Raw genomic sequence first — 19,969 nt, forward strand, 5'->3', positions numbered from 1 at the left:
TGTCCAACTGGTGCCAGGTACTATGTTCAGTGCTGGAAATGCTGTTCTAAATAATTAAACATGTCTTAGTTCTCAGAAAGCTTACTGTTTTCTGAGGGGAGAGGGGACAAACACTTAAAGCAGATATTCAAAGGAGGGTCAGAGCAGCTCAGAGAGAAGGCCCCAAGCAAGCTTCAGGGAAAGAGGGGGTGTCCGGGAATGCTTCCTGGGGAGGGGGATGTTTGAGCTGATGCCGAGGGTGACATACGCACATGTCCTGGCACCAAGGGAGAGCTTGGCTCTTCACTGGGACCTGCCTGTCATGCGGCGTGGGCCTGGGAGCAGAGATCAGCCAGACTGCACTGAACACCTTGGGTTTTACCCTGAGGGCGTGGGAGCCATTGGAGGGTTTTGTTTGTTTGCTGGTTTGGTTTGGTTTCCCATCTTAACCATTTCTGAGTGTACAGCTCAGTGGCAGTAAGGATACTCACAATGTTGTCCAACCATCACCATTAATCATTTTCAGCACCTTTTCATCATCCCAAACAGAAAGTCTGTACCTATTAAACAAGAACTCCCATTCTCCTTTCCTTCCAGCCCTTGGCAACCTCCATTCTACTCTCCGTCTCTATGAACTTGCCCACTCTTAGGTACCTTCTTTAGTAGAATCCTACCAGAACTGTGCTTCTGTTGCTAGCTTATTTCACTTGGTGTCATGTCCTCAGGGTTCACCCACGCTGCAGTGTGTATCAGAATATCACTCCTTTCCAAGGCTGAATAATATTCCGTTGTATGTCTAGAGCACACTTTGTTTATCCATTCATCTGATGATTGATGTTTGGGTTGCCTCCACCTTTTGGCTCCTGTAAACTGTGCTGCTGTGGACAACAGTGTGCCACCAAAGGGTTTGAAGCAGGGGGGCAACTAGCTTAGGCCACCCTTTAGGAAGACTTCTTTTAGAGCTTGGGGGAGGATGAATTTAAGAGGGGCAGTGCTGAAGAAAGAGAAAGCCATGAGGAGACTGTTCAGTGACCCAAACTGAGGAAAGATGGAGGCCAGTGCCATGGACCTGCTAGCAAATCCAAGGCCATCAAACTACTCCCAGCTCTGTCCAGCCTTCCGGGGATCTGAACCCTGGATCTTAAGGAGGGTGGAAGAAGTGTCATTGTTTGGGTGCAACTGATGCTAGAACAGCGTCACCATCACCCCTGCAGGAAGCAGTGTCTCCTGTCACTTCATGTCCTTCCTTCAGCCACAGGTCCTTCTAACTTTCCTCAAACGGTCCCTGCTCTGGTCTGCCTCTTACAGGCAGTTTCCTTTGCCTGGCACACTTTCCTCCCATCTTCCTCTTTGCTGGCCCTCCTGGTCTCTCAGGAACTCCTTCCAGACTTCTCAGCCTAGAAGCAGTTCCCCTTTGTAAGGCTGATGCCACCTGTAAGCCTTGTACAGCATTTCCCACGCTTTCCACCAGTACATGATCGCTCCTATTGCCACGCATGTCCCTCTCACAAGACTGTAAACTCCGGGCCGACAGGGACAGCTGTGCCTGGCTCTCCACAGAGCCTGGGGCACCCAACACTGCTGTCTTCCGGTCGATGCTCCGTGATTAACATCCTGGCAATGAAGGAGCTCGGGAAGGTGGGAGTGTGTCCAGGGACCTACAGGCTGGTCCCCCTCCCTCCTTCCCACCTCTTCCTTGTGTCTCTTGTCCTTGGCTTCAGGTTTCCTTAAATCTGTTCCTTTGTGGTGGGTCCATCTTAGTGACAGGAAGTCTGAGCACAAACACCTTTCACTTCCTGGTGCTGAAGACAGATCTTCACGACTTCGAGTTGATCCTGGGGAAATTCGAAGGAATTTCCCCAGGGCCCACCCAGAAACCAGACATGCAGGGGGACCCAGAAGACACCAGAAATGCCTTCCAGTAGGGCCAGAAGGCAGAATTTTCCTTTTGAAATTTCTGGAGGGTTTAGATGTTTGGGGAATTTAAAAAACTAATCTGTTTTAACAAATGGTAGTGTATTTAAAAATAAATCCTCCGTCTGTTTTAGTCATTGAGAGACAGTTTTTACAACTGCTCCCACCAGACTTCGGGATGCATGTGAAATTATTTGGAATTGAGAGAACGAAAATACTTCAATATATTAGCAGTTCTTAGACGTGCTCTCTACCAACAGATGTTTGGAGGAGTGAATGTGAGTTGGTGATATATTCTTGGATAAAATCTTAAGTCTTTCTGAAAATCTTGGGACCAGAACTATTGAAATATCAGACAAGATGGACTCCTGTGATCATTAATCACTTATATTTATTTGTTTAGCATGTTTGGGGCCAGAAAGCACTTTCAATACATCTCATAGACTCCTCACGTTGATTTGCAAGGGGTATTTATTTTATTTCCAATCTAGAGATAAGAGAGCCAAGGCTCAGAGATGTTTAGTGACCTGCTAAGGAACACACAGCAAAGAAGGAGCTGCATTAGGGGCTAGAAACTGAAGCCAAATACTGTGTTCTTCCACTCAGGCTGCTTCTTCAGGAACCCAGGACTCATTCAGAGTCTCAATGTGTCGGAGAAAGAGCCCAGACCTAGGATCAGACAAGCCTCCATTAAGGTCTTGGCCTTGGGTGAGACCCTTCACCCTTGCCTTCTTCATGGATAAAATGGGCATGATTAATTCTACGTCCCAAGGGCTCAAGACATCATGATGTAAGGGTTGTAAAGTATCCTGCACACTATGGGAACTCAAGAAACTCAAGTTCCCCCATGTCCCGTGCCAAAGTCAACGCCAAACAAAAGCCGGTCCGGGGTAATTCACTGCCCTGGGTCCAGGTTGCAGAAGGAAGAGGGGACATGCTGCAAACCTGAATTCTATGTCACTGACCCCTCGGCCAGTTTTAGGAGAAGTGAGAGGAGGTCACGTCCTCTGTGGTGTGATTCACGGGACCCAGAAGAAGTTTCCATTGCTTTCGTTCAACATTGCCCCAATTCTGCGTTCCTCAGAGTGAACTCCAGCCCTCATGAGTTGGCCTCAGGCTGGATTTTCCTGTCTCCTTTCCTGCTCTTCTCCCACATGAACCCTGCAGTCCGGGCTCACCAGCTGTGCCATTCCTAGAAAATGCCTTGCCTCCCCCTCGATCTTTCCATGCTGTTCTGTGGGCAGCACATCATGTTTTCCGCCCGGAAAAACACTCCATCCTTCTGGGGTCAGCTGAATGGGGCCTCTAAGCCTTTCTCCATCTCTTAAAACAAGAAGAGTCTTGCCCTGGTGAAGAGATTTCCACCTAGCAACTTTCAGGAATTCTGACTTGTTTTACAGGCTTGTTATATTTTCTGACATATCTTATTCCATGTCTCCTGTGACTGGGGGCTTGACTGGTCCATGATTTATCCCCTAGTACTGCCTTAACCCTCAGCACGGCACCTGGCTCAAAGAGGGCACCTGAGACCGTGCTGAGTCCTTTCAGCCAGCAGGAGGCAGGTGGCGGCTTGGGCCCGGAGCACCGTTTTCTCCCGTTTCTGCACGTACCTCCTAGTGTGAGCACGGTCCCCTGTGCTTCTCTTAATTAAAACAGGTCTCGCTCTTCATGGACTTTGATGCTTCCAGATACATTTTAGAATAAATTTACTGATTTTTTTTTTTTTTTTTTTTTTTTTTTTAGTTTACTGATTTAAAAAAAAAATGGTCCTGGTGGGAATTTGATTGTAGTTTCATGGAATTTTTCAAATAATTTCAGAAAAAATATCTATGTTTTCATGATGTTAAATCTTAAATCCATGAATCAGGCTAACGTCATAACCAGGAACATAGTATTTTTGTCTCCCTACATCTTTTCATAGAGTTTTTTAAAGTGAAGTACAGTGGCTTTTTGATGTTGTGTTGGTTTCTGGTGTACGGCGTAGTGATTCAGTTGTATGTGTATGTATGTATGTATATTCTTTTTCATTGTAGGTTATTACAAGCTATTGAATATAGTTCCCTGTGCTGCACAGTAGGACCTTGTTGTTGACCTATTTTGTATAAAAATAGACCACATTTTGCAGAGTTTTGAACTTAGATCCATAAAAGTTTTGCAAAGCTGTTGTGAGGCAAAACCCTACTCATGTTATGGTTTGGTTGACGTGGTAAATGGTGTCCTATTTTCTGTTTCGCTCTCCAGTTGGTAAGTACTGCTAGAGGGGAATAAGCTGGCTCCACGTTTGCTGAGCTTTCTTACCACCTCTCAGGCTTTGTCTGTTGGTTCCATTGGATTTGCTGCGAAGTTACCCCATTATTTGCAAATCATGGCAGGTTTATTTGGAGCAAAAGCTCAGCTGCTCTAAGAAGGAGGTCCATCATGAAAGCAGCTTAAATGACAAATGTGTTTCTTTTTTCCTCTTTCTCATAATGTTTCCCCAGGTGAAGAGCTCAGGCATCTCCCGATTTCTCAGGGCCCGGGTTCCTTCTAGGTGCTTCGCTGTCATCTCAGGGCCTTGCTCTCATCCTCAGGGCTGAGTCTGGGCTGCCGGGAACTCCAGACATCAGGGAGAGGATGGAAGGGGAGCAGGGCCACCCCTGCAGACTTAGGGAGGGAGAGGTACACTCCCCCGGCAGGGACCTCGTCTGCTTTTCACTGCTGTGGCCCCAGCACCTTGAGCAGTGTCTGGTGTCCAAAACCTATTTGTAGACAGGAAGTGTTGGAAACACTAGTAGCAGAGGGATCACAAGCAAAGTGCAGAAAACAGAGTTTTCATAACAATTGCTAAGAAGTGCTCCTGTCCCTTGATCCCAGATGTCCACGTTCAAGGTGGGGGAGAGACCCTCGGAAGTCATAAAGCCCTGTTTTCTTATGGCTGCGTCTCAAGGAGAAGCCGAGCTGCTACCCAGTGTGGGCTTCTCTTGGTGGTCCCTGTTCACCTCTCTCTCCAATTGCAAGTTCATTTGAAAATTCGAAACCCACAGGGCTTCTGAACGAACCACCCACACACCTCACCCAGGAAGCTCTCCCCACGTTCCAAGAATTAAATATTTATTAGGTTTATTTTAATCAGGAATAAATACATGATTTAGCAAAGTGTAATGCTTCCCACTTAGAAATCCCTCTAAGTAACTGCATAACGTTCCCACCACATCAGCCACAACGGAGAACAACACATAAGACACTGCACAGACATCTGGAGGCGGCGAGGTCCCCCGCCTTATGGTGGAAGTCGGCGTCCACGGTGTTACGTTCATTTCCCATATATTGGCTGGCTGTTTTTGAAAGAGCCTTTGGGGATTATTGAGAAAACCACAAACGTCTTCCTGTATAAACACACTGGAATCTGATGATACAGAAAATCATGTAACTGCACATACACAAACCACCAGGGTAGTGATCTCAGACGGACGGAATGCATGTGCTGAACAGACAGACTTCTGTCAGCAGCTCCCTCTTCCTCTGAGTCTCTTTGCATCAGGGAAAGGGTCATGGATGCCTGCAGCCCCTTCTTAATAGCGTCCAGAGATAAATGCTTCTCCTTCTCTAGAATTTCACTATGTTTTCTCTCTCATCTCTGAAAATTATGTTTGGCAGAATTCAACCACTCTGATTCCCAGCTTTTCTGGAGCTTAGCATTTTTATGCATGTGGATGCCAGACTCTTCTTAGAATAAAATCCTGGATGAATTATTGCTCTAGAACTTATCAATTTCCTTTTTAAAAACAAAAACAAAAAACAATCCAACCATTCTCCCTTGCTCAATCCAGCCAGCCCTTCCACTCGCTGAAGATCCTGCTGAATTAGGAGCTTCTGGGTCACCTTACCCGACTCCAGTCCCATCCAAAGCTGTGAGCTGATTTCTCCTTTACACCGCCCATCACAATATTTGTTTATACACTTTTCTCCCTGTCTACACTGCTGGGGCCTGTAAATATATATATATATATATATATATATTTTTTTTTTTTTTTGACCTGACACCTTACCTGGGACTTAAAACAATACCTTTTGTGGCAATCATGAATTGATGCATTAATATAGGCAAGAAATCTCAGCTCACCAGAGAAGCTCTTTCTGTGCGGTGAGGCAAAGTTCCAGGCCCACCCTCGTGCCTTCCCCCCTCCAGGCACCCCGTCCCCCGTGGGCCCTGGCCTTGGCAGAAGTAGGGAGGCTGTCTGGCTTCTGCACAGGTGGCTTTGGAATGAGAAGCCCAAAGGGAACCCCTGACATGGGGCTCGTAAGGAAGGTTAGCATTTAGTGTCACTGAGTTCCCTTGAAAAGAGAAGCGGCATCCGGGCGGTCTCGTGACGGACTGGTTACAACGCTGAACGCAGGGCATCAGTCTGCAAGCCCAGACCTCCAGCTAGGCCGCAGCAGTTGGCTCACACTCTTCTCAGGCTTTTCTCTTTGGGAAGCTCTCTCAGTGCCCTCAGGGTGTGCCCTCTGGGCGGCGTGCTGGCGAGGGGTCCTTGCGCACCTTTGTGAGCCAGCATCTTCATCTTTCCCACAAACACACACACACACACATGCACGCAGGGCCATTCCCAAGCCTTGCCCCGTGATCCCAGAGTCAACATTTTGTGATGTGCCTCATCAGACATCAGGGAGGGGTGCCCTTTGTCGTGATGTGGACAGAGAAGACGTGAGTTCATCTCCGTGTGGCTTCTCTTGGCTCCTGGAAGACGTGAGGTTCCCCAGGGACCAAGGAACCGTGCCTCTCTGCACGATCCCAGGGGACAGTCTGAACCTCTGCTCTTTTGGGCAAACACCAGGTTATCTGTTCTCGAGCTAGTCTTCAAAGTACGGAGGTGACGAGAAAAAAGAGCTCTTCCTTTTGCTTCCGCTGTACATCAGGGAGACGCTTTTCTTCTTTCGATCAAAGGGGGTGCTGTCATCACCGGTCAGGGACAGGTAGGAGGCGATGCTTTCCCGAAGGCCGTAGCTGAAAAGGGACTCATCCACCCCCAGTGGGTTCCCTGCGCCCTCAGGGTCCTCCTGCAGTCTGCGAGTGGGAAGAAAGTGGACAGAGAAAGGGGAAGAGGAGAGGGACATAGAGGGATGGAGGGCAAGAGGAAAAAGGAAGAAAAACAAACAAAAAGCCTGGTTAATATTTATCTGACTTATTATTCTAATTCTGCTTCTTGCATTTGGCTGTGTGATCTTGGAGAAATCACTTCACCTCTCTGAACCACTATTTCTTTGGATGGCTGAAACCTCCAACTATAAATTTTAATGAAGATTTCTTTATGATATTTATAAGGAAGAGCTCTTTTATTCATTTCCCAGGCAGTTCTGATTGCTGACTTTCTTTGAATGCACCAATGGGATGTCTGGATCAGTGTTTAATTAATATGATAACCCACCAATCCCCAACTACAGATACCCCTTAAAATGCAATAGCTGACAATCACATAAACAGAACAAATAAGGAAAGATTTTTTCCCCTTAAAAAACATATGAAGTCACTTGAGATTTTGCTGGTGTGTTTAAGCTTCGTGAATGAGTTTATAATAATATTAGATTTATCCAAGATTCATTTGTGTGTTACTCTCTAGGATACTAGCAATTAGAAACAGCAAGGTGGTATCTTTCAGCTGGAAAATATTCTTCTGCCACTGAATGAGGGCTCAATAAACATTTGCAGAACTGGGAGGCTGAGGCCTTGGCAGGGAGTGGCTCTGCCGTGCCACCCAGGGCATGAGGCCTATGACAGGGTCTGCCTCCCAGGGGCCAGCGGGGTTCCTCGGGGTCTGCACCTGCTCAGAGTGTGGGCTTAGCGGGGCCAGCTGTAACTAGCCACGGTTTTGAGGTGCTAGGCTCGCACGCTGGTTTTGAGCGTATGCATTCATGGACGGGACACACACACACACACACACACACACACACACACCTGGCTGCCCTCCTCCAGTCGAAGGTCTTCTGGCGCAAGGTGACGGGGGAGTCAGCGGCCCTCATGGCCGGGGCAGTCGTTGTGCTCTGAGTGAGGCAGGGTGTGGTCAGCACACAGCAGAGGCCGTCAGCCACCTCTGAGTAGGGAAGGAGACAACTGGTCAGTGACATGGGATGCCCCAGCCAGGGTGGGGTGCGGGGTCCCGGCTGTTCACAAGGGGAAGCTGAGGCCCAGACTTGAGGGGTGCACGGCAGGGCTGAGAGTCACGTGCCTCGTGTAAGAGACAAGAACCTGCCCTGAGTACACACTGCCCTGAGCCGGACGCAGGTGGAGAAGAGAGTTGAGGATCCAGGATCAACCCAACTTGGGTTTGAATTTCTGCTCCGTCCCAGTAGAGAATCACCTTGACCCTCCCCCAATCTGTTTCCTCAACTGCAAAACGAGGGCACCAAGCTAACAGGTGAGAACAGCTGGCAGGACCCCCGCATGAGCCCCCAGACTCCGTGGTTTCCCATCAAGGCAGTGTCATCCGCTTAGGGTGGGCCTCTCGTGTGCACACGGCTCCCCCACAGCACCTGGAACAGGGTTCACATAGTGAGGGTGGGGCTGCTGACGCGTCAGCTGGAAGCAGCAAAGATCACGGAAACAACGCAAGAAGACAGGAAGGAAGGAAGGAAGGAAGGGGGGAAGGGGTGGAGATGTAAAGACAGAACAAAACAGATAAAAGACCCAGAAATAGGAAGAGGAGAAAAATGAAGATAAAAGGCGAAAGTGAGAAAATGGACGAAGACGAAAATGAAGAAACCTCTCCCCTCTCTGTCTTAGATACTCAAGCACAAAGAGGATGAAAATTAAACACTTTTTGATTTTTAATCCCTCTGCTGAGCCTCCAGGGCCCCTCATCTTTCCAGGAGTTTTAAGATGGAGCCTCCATCTCTTCGAAGACTGCCCCTAGCCCATGTCATCGTGAGACAGACGCCACCCTTGCTGTACTCAGACGTTCTTACAGATGGAGGACATCACGTGTGGCCTTATGGAGGCAGGAGAGCCCCGTGCTTCCTGCGTTCCAGAGGACATGAAGTGGTGGAGGATGTGAGCTGTGCTGACCCGCAGTGGGATGCGGCCACCCTGGCCTTGAGCACATCCATCACCAGGTTTTAGGTGGGCGCACCTCCCACCTCACTGATAGAGTGCTCAGGGCGTCCTTGCCAAAGAACAAGAGGAACTTTGAGCTGAAGGAGCAAGCCCAGGCTGTCGGGGGGCGGCAGGCAGTGATGCTTTGCCTTGTGGCGCTCCAGTGACTTTCACGGTGAACTCAAATGTCCACCCACGCTGGCTCACATCAAGAAATGTGAGATTGGACCCTGAGGTTACGGGGAACTTAATTGAATGTGAACCTGAAATAATTACCTGTCGTGGGTTGGAAATTGAAAGGACCTCCCAGGTTAGGAGGTGAGGGAGACAAGATCAGACGAAAGAGGGAAGAAATCAGGAGAGGGGATAGCACAGGCGGGGGGACGTCCTTCCTTAGAAAGGTGAATAGTTAGGGTGGCAAATCCATTTTGGCAAAGAAGGAGAGGACCAGCACTTCTGAGCACGTGACCTGAGCCCGGTGCTGAGCTGGCCCGGCATGCTTCCGCTCGGCTCCGGGAGCCTGCAGCAACTCTGGCCATTGGGACTGTTACACCCATTTCAGGGATGGGGAAACTGAGGACCCTGGGGTCAAGGCACGTGCTCACAGCCATTTCACAGACATGATTTTTTTTGGATCCTAATGACAGTCCTATAAAAGGCATTTTAATCCCCATTACGAAGAAACTGAGACTCCGGGATGTTCATTAATTTGCCCAAGGGCACCGGAATAATAAATGTCAGTAACCCCTGAAACAAAGATACCTGTTCCCACTGCTTAGCGCACGATTTCTCTGACCCTGTCTCTGGCCTTTAGGAAGAATCTCGTGGGAGGTAAATCGGCCACGTTGTTTCCAACTTTGGGTCCTGAAGGCCCCCCTGGGGGCCTTTCAGGGTTTCAGACTCTTTTCAGTCCTTTGCAGAGGTGACTGATGACTGTGGCCCATACGCTGATGCAATGGCCGGGGGCACGTTTTTGGAAGGCGCTGCTTCTGCGCTGGCCTGAGATCCTTGGGGGTCCTCGGCCTGAAAGCCTCGTGGACCTCCCGGTGCGTAAAATCTTGGCTTGGGCAGCATCCTTCTCATGTTTGCTTTTGTCTATGCAAAACTTATGGTCGCCACACCTCTCAGATGATTCTTATTAAAAGCCAAATACCACAACCAACTTTTACTCATGATTAGTAAATGCTGTTTCCAGGACTCCCTTCCTCTTTCATTTTTAGCTAAGCTGCTAGGTGTTCAGGTGTCACAGGAGTAATGTTAGTTGTTTATTTTGCATCTACCTTATGCCAGGCTGCGATGGTCATGTTACGTGAACCATCACGTTCAATAATCACGACAACCACTGGCGGGGGGCTGTTCTCATCCACCTTCAGTGAACAGGGTACCGAGACTCTGAGAGGTGGAGGTCTCTGCCTAGAGTCTCACAGCGTCCAGACCGTGGTTGGGCCTGTCTCCCAAGTGGCCATTCCTCCTTTAAGACCTGCACTTCTCACAGGCCAGGTGTGATAACCCAGTCTCATGAGACCCCTCCTTTCACCTTGGAATGCCCTTCAAGGTCCCACATAATAAAGAACCCAAGGTGTGGGTCAGACATCCTGAACCCAAAAGGAGGAAGACACATACAAAGTGGAAGCCACTCTGTCTTCCTCCCTGTCACAGGCAGGAGAGGGGAGGAGGAGGGGGACCTCCTGGCTGGGGGACAGGGGCTCACACAGTCGGATCCCGTGTTTACGCGCCCGGCACTGTCGCCAGCACTTTCCGTGCACCAACCCAGCGGACTCTCACAGCGTCCGCCGGGTGGGAACAGTCAGTGTCTGCATCGCACGGAGAAGAAAGTGAGCACGAAGGTGAACCACCAGCCCGAGGCTGCCAGAGAGATCTGGGACATGAACACAAGACCATTCCAGAGCCAACGTTTAGAAACGTAGCCATCTTTTTACTTTTTCTCCCATTTCCGTGGGCAAAACGCTAACTCTTGACCAGGTGTTCGGGCCTTTCACAGTCTAACTCAGAGGTCCTCTTCTGGCTCCGTACGCTGTACTGTCCCCTCCGCCAGCCCACGCTCTGCCTCCGCCGTCTTGGAGGCGCCCCCTATCTTGGTCGGCGGGGAACTTTTGGACCTCACTCCCGGGCCCAGGAGGGACACACGGATGAGTGATGTGTAATCCCTGGTCTCTAAGAGCTTGTTGGGGACACAGACTAGGACACAGGTAGCGAGGTCACCGGGCAGAAAGCCCGGAGTTCTAGGGAGAACACCTGCCTCAGAGGGGAGCAGAGAAAACAGGCAGTTCATCTTCTCACGCCGAAGGCTTCATCGAGGAGGCCTGCCTGTCGGCCTTGAAGGTTGACGAGGATCTTGACACGTAGAAAAGGGGAAACGAGTACCATTTCAGAGTGAAGCCCCAGAGGCCCAAGCGCACGGCCCACTTGAGGAAGTGCAGACTGTGGTTTTGAGTGTAGGGCCATCCTAACTCCTTTCACTTACGTGCAGGGGAGAGGGCGAGGCTGAGGTTAGCTGCGTTTTATTTCCTTAGGCAGCGTTCTCAGGCGGACTGTTTTAGCCTGAAATTTACCATCGGCATTAACAAGAAAAGAGGAGATTAAGAAGGCAAGTGGGCAAGAGAGCAAGGTCAACCACCCGGCATGTCTCGGTGACCCGCGTGCAGCCTAGACTGAGTTCGCTGGGGGGCGATTAGCCAAGAGGAGAGAGATCGGTCAGTCCTGATGGAGTGCTTCTTACCGGAATAGTGATTCACCAGGTCCTCCAGGCACTGGAAGGTGAGCCTCGGGGAAATGTAATACCAGTTGTTTGGCAGGCGGAAGATGCGGTAATGCTTCACCTGCCGGTGTCTCACCGAGAGGGAATAAAAACCTGCAGAAAGCGGAGAGCGAGTCAGTGGCATTCCACGGGCCCCCACCCAAGGCAGGCAGCTAAGGACCCCACGACCCCTGAGACAGAGAGACCTTCAGCCTCGTGATACAACAATGATGCCTGGATATGCGCTCCTGCGTGTTGACCAGGGGCCACTTGAACCCCACCTGCTTGGATGTAGCTCACTCTTTAGAGACCCCAGACCGTGTTCTCTTAGCAGCGCAGTCACATTAGCCGTATTGCAATGCGGGCTTTCAAGTGCACGGGCTAGGTCTTTGCTTTGTGGGGGTACTATCTGGGGGGCTTCCACGTCCTTCGGTGGGTCCTTAGACCAAGTGAAATGGCTAGAGTTGGGTTGCACCCTGTCCATCCAGGATCTGTGGTCATTCTTGAGTCTTTCCCAAGGATGCTGTCTAAGGTCTCTGTGCCCTGACCCGCCAGTGCTGCCCCACCACAAGGTTATACCCCCGTTTCCAGGTCCCTGCTCCCTCTGACTTTTGTTTGGTTTTCTTATAAATTCAGAAAATATGGCAGTTGAGACATTTTTTTCTGAGTATTCCTAAGAAATGTAAAATGTGTTATTTCTTCTTCAGGACCATGAGAGTTATGACCCAAGGTGGGTTCATCAGAGTAGCACTTTGGGTGGGACCTACACATCTCTTTGCCTCAATTTCCCCAAATTGAAAGAGAGAGAATTGGACTTAGGTCATGTTTAAGGGTCCTTCCTGCTCTGTCTTCTGGGGTTCTGGGGGTGAAAAGGCTCACAAAGCAGTAAGAGGGGAGGGGCACTTGCATTTACTGAGTCTTTGCTATCCGTGCTGGGCTGGGAGCTGAGCTGTTTCTAAGCAACCTCTCTGTTGATTCTCAGAAAGACCCAGGCAGGGCCTCTAAGCTGGTATTGTCCTCAAATATTTTATAGATGGAGAAACTGAGGCTCAGAGCACTGAGTGACATGGAGAGGGGCACACAGCTTGGAAGTGGCTGCCCTGGAGTTGGGTTTTGTCCTCCTAGAGCTGACCTCCTAGGGGGTTCTGATGAGCATCCTCAGGTGTGTCCCAGGCCTGCCCTCTGAGCCAGCTCAATGTGTGTCTTCCAGTAATGTCAGCAGGGACTGGACGCATGGTGAGCGGGTCAAGGGTTGCAGGTGGAAACTTATGAGAACTTTGCATACCCAAGGGAGCAGAGCCGGTTTCTCCCACCCCGGCCCCAGCTCGGCTGCAGATCAGCCACTTTATTTTTAGATCAGCTCTGGCAACTCACATCGGGTTCGCCCCCCACCGCCCCTCTCTGGTTGTGCCAACTTAGAGGCTGTGCCCGAGTCTGGGTCTTCTGCCTCGGGACGCCCCCCGGGACATGCACAGGAAGTTTTGCCTTTGCTTTGATCTTGCTCTCACCCAGCATATTTAGGCTTTTGAGAGAAAAGTTGTTCCTGGGGTTTTTTCTTCTGGTTTTTTTTTTTTTTTAATCATATATATATGGTCCCTCCTGCTTCCCCAAAGGAAAGCAGATGCTCATTTTGGCGAAGGGCTCCAGCACGAGGAAGCTCTGGTGCTTAATAAGTGCGCTGGAAATACTCTCAGATACCACATTTTCTTTTCTTAATAGTGAGTGTACATGAAACAGGCTAAAAACTTGGAAGTATTTTCTGTATTTAAGAAGTTGTTATTATTCTTAGCCGGTCTGGCAAAGCCCAAGCTATTCGTACTTAGCTTTTGTGAGTTTAAGTGCGTACCAAGGTCCAGACACCGAGCCCAGCTCTTTCTTAGTGTTAAGCCCATGTTATAATAAGGAAACTGAGGCTTAGAGAGAGGAGGTAATGAGTAACTCATGGCCCAAACTAGAACTGGGGACCCTCGCTCTGAACCATGACAAAACCATGACAAAAAATTCGTTTCCACTGAATTACTTAACGTGGAGGATGTAAGGAAATTGCAACAGTGAAGGACACACTGAGTATGCGAGGGTGTGCATCTGCTCGTCTGATTTCACTGTAGGGACCAGCGGGGACTAATAGCACAACAAACACTATTCCATTACAAGGAAGGTGTTTTCTCTCCATTTCATAGATGAGAAAACTGAGCTCAGAGAAGTAAATGACACACCCAAGCCCCGAGGTTTGCAGCCCACGTTCTCTCTGCCCCAGGTGCTGCCTATGCCTAGCCTTCTCTCCTCTTCTCAGTTGTTGGGAAATTCTCCAGCGGGAGTCTGCAGGGCATGATGTGGGTCAGAGCCGGCGCCAGTGCCCCACTGGGTCACTGCTGCCTGGTTCTAGTCCCCCACGCTTTGGCACTGGCCTCGCTGGTGATGTGTGGGCTTGGGGAGCTCACAGCATCTCATGGATTTGCGTGCATCGTGGGAGGAGGGAACACGAGCCGGGTAATGAATGAGTCGGCCAGGAGCAAAGCCTGCTTGTCTGACCCGCGCACAGAAAGATGAGTTGATGAGTTGGAGGGAGGCGGCTCACCTTTCTTGGTCTCACTCTCTCTGATCATGAAGGAGCCGATCTTCGTGTCTGGCAGCTGTAGCAGCTCCTCAGCCTTGTCCCTGCCCAGCCCTTCAAACAGCCAGCTGGGAAGAAGGAAAGGAGCCATGAGTGTACTGAACATACCCTCCCCTCAAAAGACAGGAGGGCCGCAGAAATGATGGTCGAGGTCCAGTCAGTGTAAAACAGGATTAAAAAGAGCAAGATAATCACCATTCATTCATTACTATCATCTTTCAAATAAAATTCCCCACTGCATGCCAGGCATTACACTGGAAAATGAGGACACAGGAGCGCATGAGACATCTATCGTATCCTGTTTCTCAGATGCCAGCTGCACTGAGCCCATCCTACACTATACAACACATAGGACCCCAAAACGTGATGAAGGGCCTGTCTTATAGTTCATTTCACGTCTGTGTCCCTTAGGCGCTGATTACCCAGCTCCTCCGTCACTGCCCCCTGGAGGCAGGGACCGTCTGTCATTTGGGGTTTTGTCTTTGTATCCAGGTTACCAAGCTTGGTGCACATCTGTGAATGAGTCAAGGGACACAAGAAAGAGAGAAAGCAATGGTGCTGTCTAACTTCATCACCTCGAGAAGCCTCGCTCTGCATTCTTTCCATTTCCTTCTTGTCTTCTCTTTTTCAGTATATTTTAAACTCAGTTGCCATTGCACTATGCATTTCTTGCCTTTTTTTTTTTTTTTTTTTTTTGGTTAACTGTTAAAAAAAAAAATGCAGTGGTAATACGTAGCCAGCTCTCCAATGGAAACCTGACCTCCTAGAGGAGAGCGGGCACTTACAATGCTCTTCAGAAAGCAGCTCCAGACTCAGAGGCATCAGTGTCACGAGGGGAAAGACACTCGCTCGTTTTGCAGAGCAGCCTGGGCCAGATCTCAGCGTGGAAGGAAGTGCTTTGTTAGCACTTGGCTGGTGTGTACTCGGAAGTCATTGTACATCCTTTTCTAACTGTCTCTGTGTTTCAGTGAACGGACCCGGGCTTTTAATTACACATCTGATTTAGCACGTGCCGTGGCCAATATTAATACTCCATTGTTTCTCTCCCTTTAACATCCTTCATGGCATGAAAGCGGGCCATTGACCCGGCTGGCCGAGGGCTCCCGAAACACCACGTGCGAGGAGCCCCGTAGACATAACATCGGATACTGTTCGTTTAGGTACTGGTCTCCAGCAGTGCTGTGGTTGCTAAGATCATGACTATGCCCTATTCAGCCAAATATTTCAGGTATTCCCTTAGTTCTCCACAATGTGTGGCTTATTAATTATTTTAGCATATGTGACAAATCTTCATCCTTTCAAGTCCTTACATAAAATTCCATGTATAAAAATGAAAACAGTAAAACATAACAATAACAATAAACACGTATGAATACCAGTTATGGGCCACATACCATATTATATTAAGCTCTTGAAATCTAATCTTCATATCAACCCCCTAAGACCAGTGGTATTCTCTCTCTTTCACTGATGAGGATACGGATTCAGTAATTTATCCAAGTCACCCATGTCACAATTGTTAGAGCAAGAATTTGAATGCATTGTTCCTGGGACATCCAGTTCCATAACCACTAGACCGCACCGCCTCCCTTCCTAGTCTATATTTTAAGGGCATTTATTGCATCTATTAGATTGGAAACCCCACGGGGTCATGATTACACCTTGTTTGTCTGGGTTCCTCATCCCCCGCTCCTGCCAGTATTCAGCCCCACATCTTCCACTGGAAGGTACCGAGGCGTGGAGCTACGTGACTCACATCTCTTTCAGGATGTGACTCTCGGAGCAGCGACTGTCCCACTTCTCACCTTCGTCCTCCCAAGCACAGCCACGACTTTGGGATTCATGATCGAAGCCAGTAAGACTGCAATGAAGTGCAGCAAATTACATTTTTTGGGAAGTTGAGGCAGTTTTCTCTGCTTCACCAGGTGAGGCACGTGGTGTGCAGGGATGTAAGGAGGTTACTTCTGGATCCCTTCAAATGCCAAGGGTGCTCCCTTCTCTCTTCCTCTGGGCTATGCTCTGGCCTCGGTAGCTGGACAGGTGAGGAGACTGTGGCCCCAGGAGGTTAAGGAATCTTCCAAGGCCCTCCGGTGGGAGCAGGAGGTGCGCTGGCCTCCAGGGCCACCTGCCATGCCGCGTGGCCTCCTCTGCACACCTGCCAGGGACAGCAACATCCTTGCTTTCTCATCCACCACATCCGGTAGTTAAAGGTCCTTCTTTTCCGCTTGACTTTTCTATGTGTCAAGGTGGGAACGTAAGCATTTTTGGCAGTTCCCTGTGTTCTGGATGTGATTCAGTAAGAATACAGCTCATGCGTACTGAGTGCCAGCCACGGTTCCAGAACTCTCTGTGTCCTATCTCATTCGCCTAACCACCCTAGGCTTCAGTCACATTGCTGTACATTACTGTTCCTGTCATTCTATACGGCGATCTCCATCTGACGGGTGAGGCAAGGACACTGATGCTTAGAATTTTGAACGGTTTGCCTGCTTGCAGCCAGTAAGTGACAGAGGCAGGACCTGCACCCAGACGGACTGACTTTTGGCTGCTCCCTCATCTGATCACCGTTCCTGAGTCCTTACTGCTGCAGGAACACTGCATTTGAGCTGAGAGATCCACCATTTGTCTTCCTGATGGGAAAGTCGAGTTCCACAGAGGGGACAGGCTAGCCCAAGGCTGCACCCTTCCTTGTGGGCTAAGCAAGGAGTAGCAGTTACCTTCTTGAACCGATGCCTTCCTTTGCACTGTCCCTCGCTGGACTGTCTCGGCGCACACGTACCAGTCACCAGCATAAACACCGTGCTTTACTGATGCTATTTTAGAAGTGCACTCACCCGTGGTAAACTCTGGCCACACATATTCCAGGAATGTAACTCTCTCGACCAGTGCTAAGGGAAATGGCTTTCCACCAGCCCCCTTCACTGTAAGGACAAGAACAGGTAGAAAAAGTGATGAGGGAGGTAAATGAATATACAGACTAAGTAATCAGATCTAACCCAGGTACACTGGGATAGCCCTTTTTTAAGGTCTATCATTGGCTATGCTGACTGAACTTTCTCCCTATGAAAATTCAGTTTTAAACTATATCCCCCCTTTCCGAACTAACTGAGAAATCCTCCCAAATGCTGGCGATAGCTCCCTTTCAGGGATCAGCAGGTGATGCTTCCAGCCGATGTTCCACAGCTGGAGGAAGCTGAATAACACTCCACAGGATAACCAGGATAGTTTCATACGTCTGTATCAGTGAAAAAGGCTCAGAGCCCCTGTTTCTTCTACAGCTTATTTCGAATCATGGAGAGAAATCAGAATCGAAGGCAACACCTTACTGTTCATCATCAGAGGTATTTTGGGCCCTCCTACCTGATTAATTCTGCACTAATATATCATATCAACCCTGCCTCTGTGGGAGGAGATGAGGCCAACGTAAGAAGCAGAAGTTGGATCAGAAAGGAATGTATATTTTATCCATCGGGCAATGGGAAGCCACTGAAGGCTTTAGAGCACTGGCAGCATTAAGGAGGATTAAGCATTAAGGCCTGCTGTATGGGCCACATTTCTCACCTCACAATAAGACCAGGGCCCATGTGGAATTGGACAACAATGGCCAAAATCCCATAATTCCCACCAAAACTGAGTTCTTCCTTTCGGGGGCACTGTATACATTCTGGAAGCTAACTCACTCAGAAATCACGCGCAGTTTCTCCCCGCAGCGGAATATCGGCGGGCTGATGTCAGGCGATGGGTAGTCACTCAGCACAGCCAGGAAGTCGCTGTCCAGTCCTGGAGAAACAAGGCAAAGGGGTGCTTTTATTCACGAGGAGATGGAGAGCAGCCCAGGGAGGTGGGGGCAGAGCTGAGTCCCTCCTGGGGACTTCTCAGCTGGAGACACCTGTTTTGAAACAGCAAACAGCTGGCCCTCCTCTCTTCAGGGACAGTGACACAGGGTTCTCAAAGGGACCCAGAGGGCCAGGTGACCCGATGACCTGCTCTCAGTCTCAGGGCTGGCCTGGGCCTGATGTTCTCATCTGAGAAATGGGGATACAGAGGTCCTTGAGCTGAGGTCACAAGACCTGGCTACAGCATCTACCCCATATCTACTGATCTGTGTGATCTTGGGCAAGTCCCAGAATGCCTACCAGCCTTGATTTCCCTATCTTTAAAATGGGGCTAGTCATGCCCCTTTACAGGATTTTGATGAGATGAGATGAAAGCATGTAGCAGCACCCCGTGAATGATGCGGTGCTTTAAGAACATCCCCTCTTCCTACCATTGCCTCCTTGGGGCTTGTGGGCTCCACATCTGCTACATGTTGTGGGGGGATGTCGGGATTTGGCTCTGTGAGTTCTGAAGACCCGCCAGGACCAGGAGATATTAACTCTCAAGCTCAACAAAGCCCTGCTTCCTTGTGGAATGTAAGGCTCTGTGTTGGGCATCTACTAATAGGGGCTTTAGTTGGGGGCAGGGGTGGAAGGAAAATTAAGGACTTCTCATCATATGTAGGTTGAAAGTAATTCTGGTGGAGTTTTGAAAAGGGAAGCGTGTTCTCTGGTCCATTCTGGTTCACGTGAGTACAGCTTACTCTAGACTAGAGAGAGTGACGATACATGAGCTTGCTGTTTGACACTAAGCAAAGCCTTAGTGATTTATCGTAATTCAGGTGCCTTAGTTGCAGTGTCATATAGTGGTATGTTTTTGGGGAAATAGCATATCCTATAAATTGGCAAATACATTAGTTGTTTCCTATGATGTTGCGTTTATCAGTCCATCTTCTGGCTGGGCTTCTGGACTCAAAATTCTGGGTAACATACTATTTATTCTTTCATTTGCCAATTATTTACTGAGCACCTACTGTGGGCCAAGCATGGTGAACAAAGCAGGCGAAGTCTCCCTGCTCCCCGGGAGCTCACATTGCAGACAATACATCAGTAATACTGGGAGGGATCATTCCCTGCCCCCTTCACCACAGCAAAACTGGAGAAATCCCAGCACGCGGGCATGATAGGCTTGGTGCCCAAATAGGCCACTTTCTAGGGCCCAGACACCTTCATGTGGGACCTCTAGCCCCTGCCCTTTACAACTCAAATGTCCTGTGGTCTGCAACTCGTCGGTCCTGGGTTAGACTAAGTCAAAAAGAGAGCTTAGGTACCAGGATGAGTAAGAACGGATGGGGAACAAATTATCCCATGGAAGAGTGCACTCAGACGTACTGTTCACTTGGGGAAACTGAGTCACAGGCAATATACCTTGCAAAAGCAAGTGCTCCTGCATGTGGGATGGAAACCAAAAGCCAGCCCCCTTCACTGTAAGGACCAAAAATGGAGCGGGTCATGGGGCGAGCAGAGTCGGCCGGGGGAGGGCTGACCAGCAAGGGCTCCGGCCTTCCCTGAGCCTGTGGAGCGGCCTCCCTCACACCCTGCTTTGCTGAATTCAAAGCGCTCTTTGCTTGCGGTGCTCGGGCTAGTATGTGTTTTCGCCTTTGTGTGACTGTCAGGGAAGGGCTGTGAACTCCAGGAGGCGCTGTCTTGTGGCCCCCCCAGCCCAGCATCGTGCCTGTCCCACCCAGGATGCCCAAGGCAGGTTTATCAGATAAAAATGTGAAGAGGTCCTGCTGCTCCTAGAGCCTTGAAACCTGCCGTTG

The 19,969-nt window shown here is 49.5% G+C and overlaps 2 protein-coding genes across 3 annotated transcripts in view; one reads left to right on the plus strand and one right to left on the minus strand.

The window, feature by feature from the left end:
• The window catches only part of TG (thyroglobulin), a 203,497-nt gene that overhangs the window by 115,619 nt on the left and 67,909 nt on the right, over positions 1-19,969 (plus strand). The window lies entirely within an intron of this gene.
• The window catches only part of SLA (Src like adaptor), a 31,256-nt gene continuing 16,262 nt past the window's right edge, over positions 4,976-19,969 (minus strand). For both annotated transcript variants that reach the window (XM_010972667.3, XM_045508438.2), the window contains 6 exons: positions 18,012-18,111; positions 17,166-17,252; positions 14,296-14,399; positions 11,700-11,831; positions 7,826-7,961; positions 4,976-6,937 (listed from right to left, as the gene is read on the minus strand). In XM_010972667.3, coding sequence (XP_010970969.1) covers positions 6,724-6,937; positions 7,826-7,961; positions 11,700-11,831; positions 14,296-14,399; positions 17,166-17,252; positions 18,012-18,111 — 773 coding nt within the window. In that variant the 3' untranslated portion in view covers positions 4,976-6,723. The remainder of the gene's footprint in view (positions 6,938-7,825; positions 7,962-11,699; positions 11,832-14,295; positions 14,400-17,165; positions 17,253-18,011; positions 18,112-19,969) is intronic.

Source organism: Camelus bactrianus, chromosome 25 (genome assembly GCF_048773025.1).
Source record: "Camelus bactrianus isolate YW-2024 breed Bactrian camel chromosome 25, ASM4877302v1, whole genome shotgun sequence".
In the NCBI taxonomy this organism is placed as follows: Eukaryota; Metazoa; Chordata; class Mammalia; order Artiodactyla; family Camelidae; genus Camelus; species Camelus bactrianus.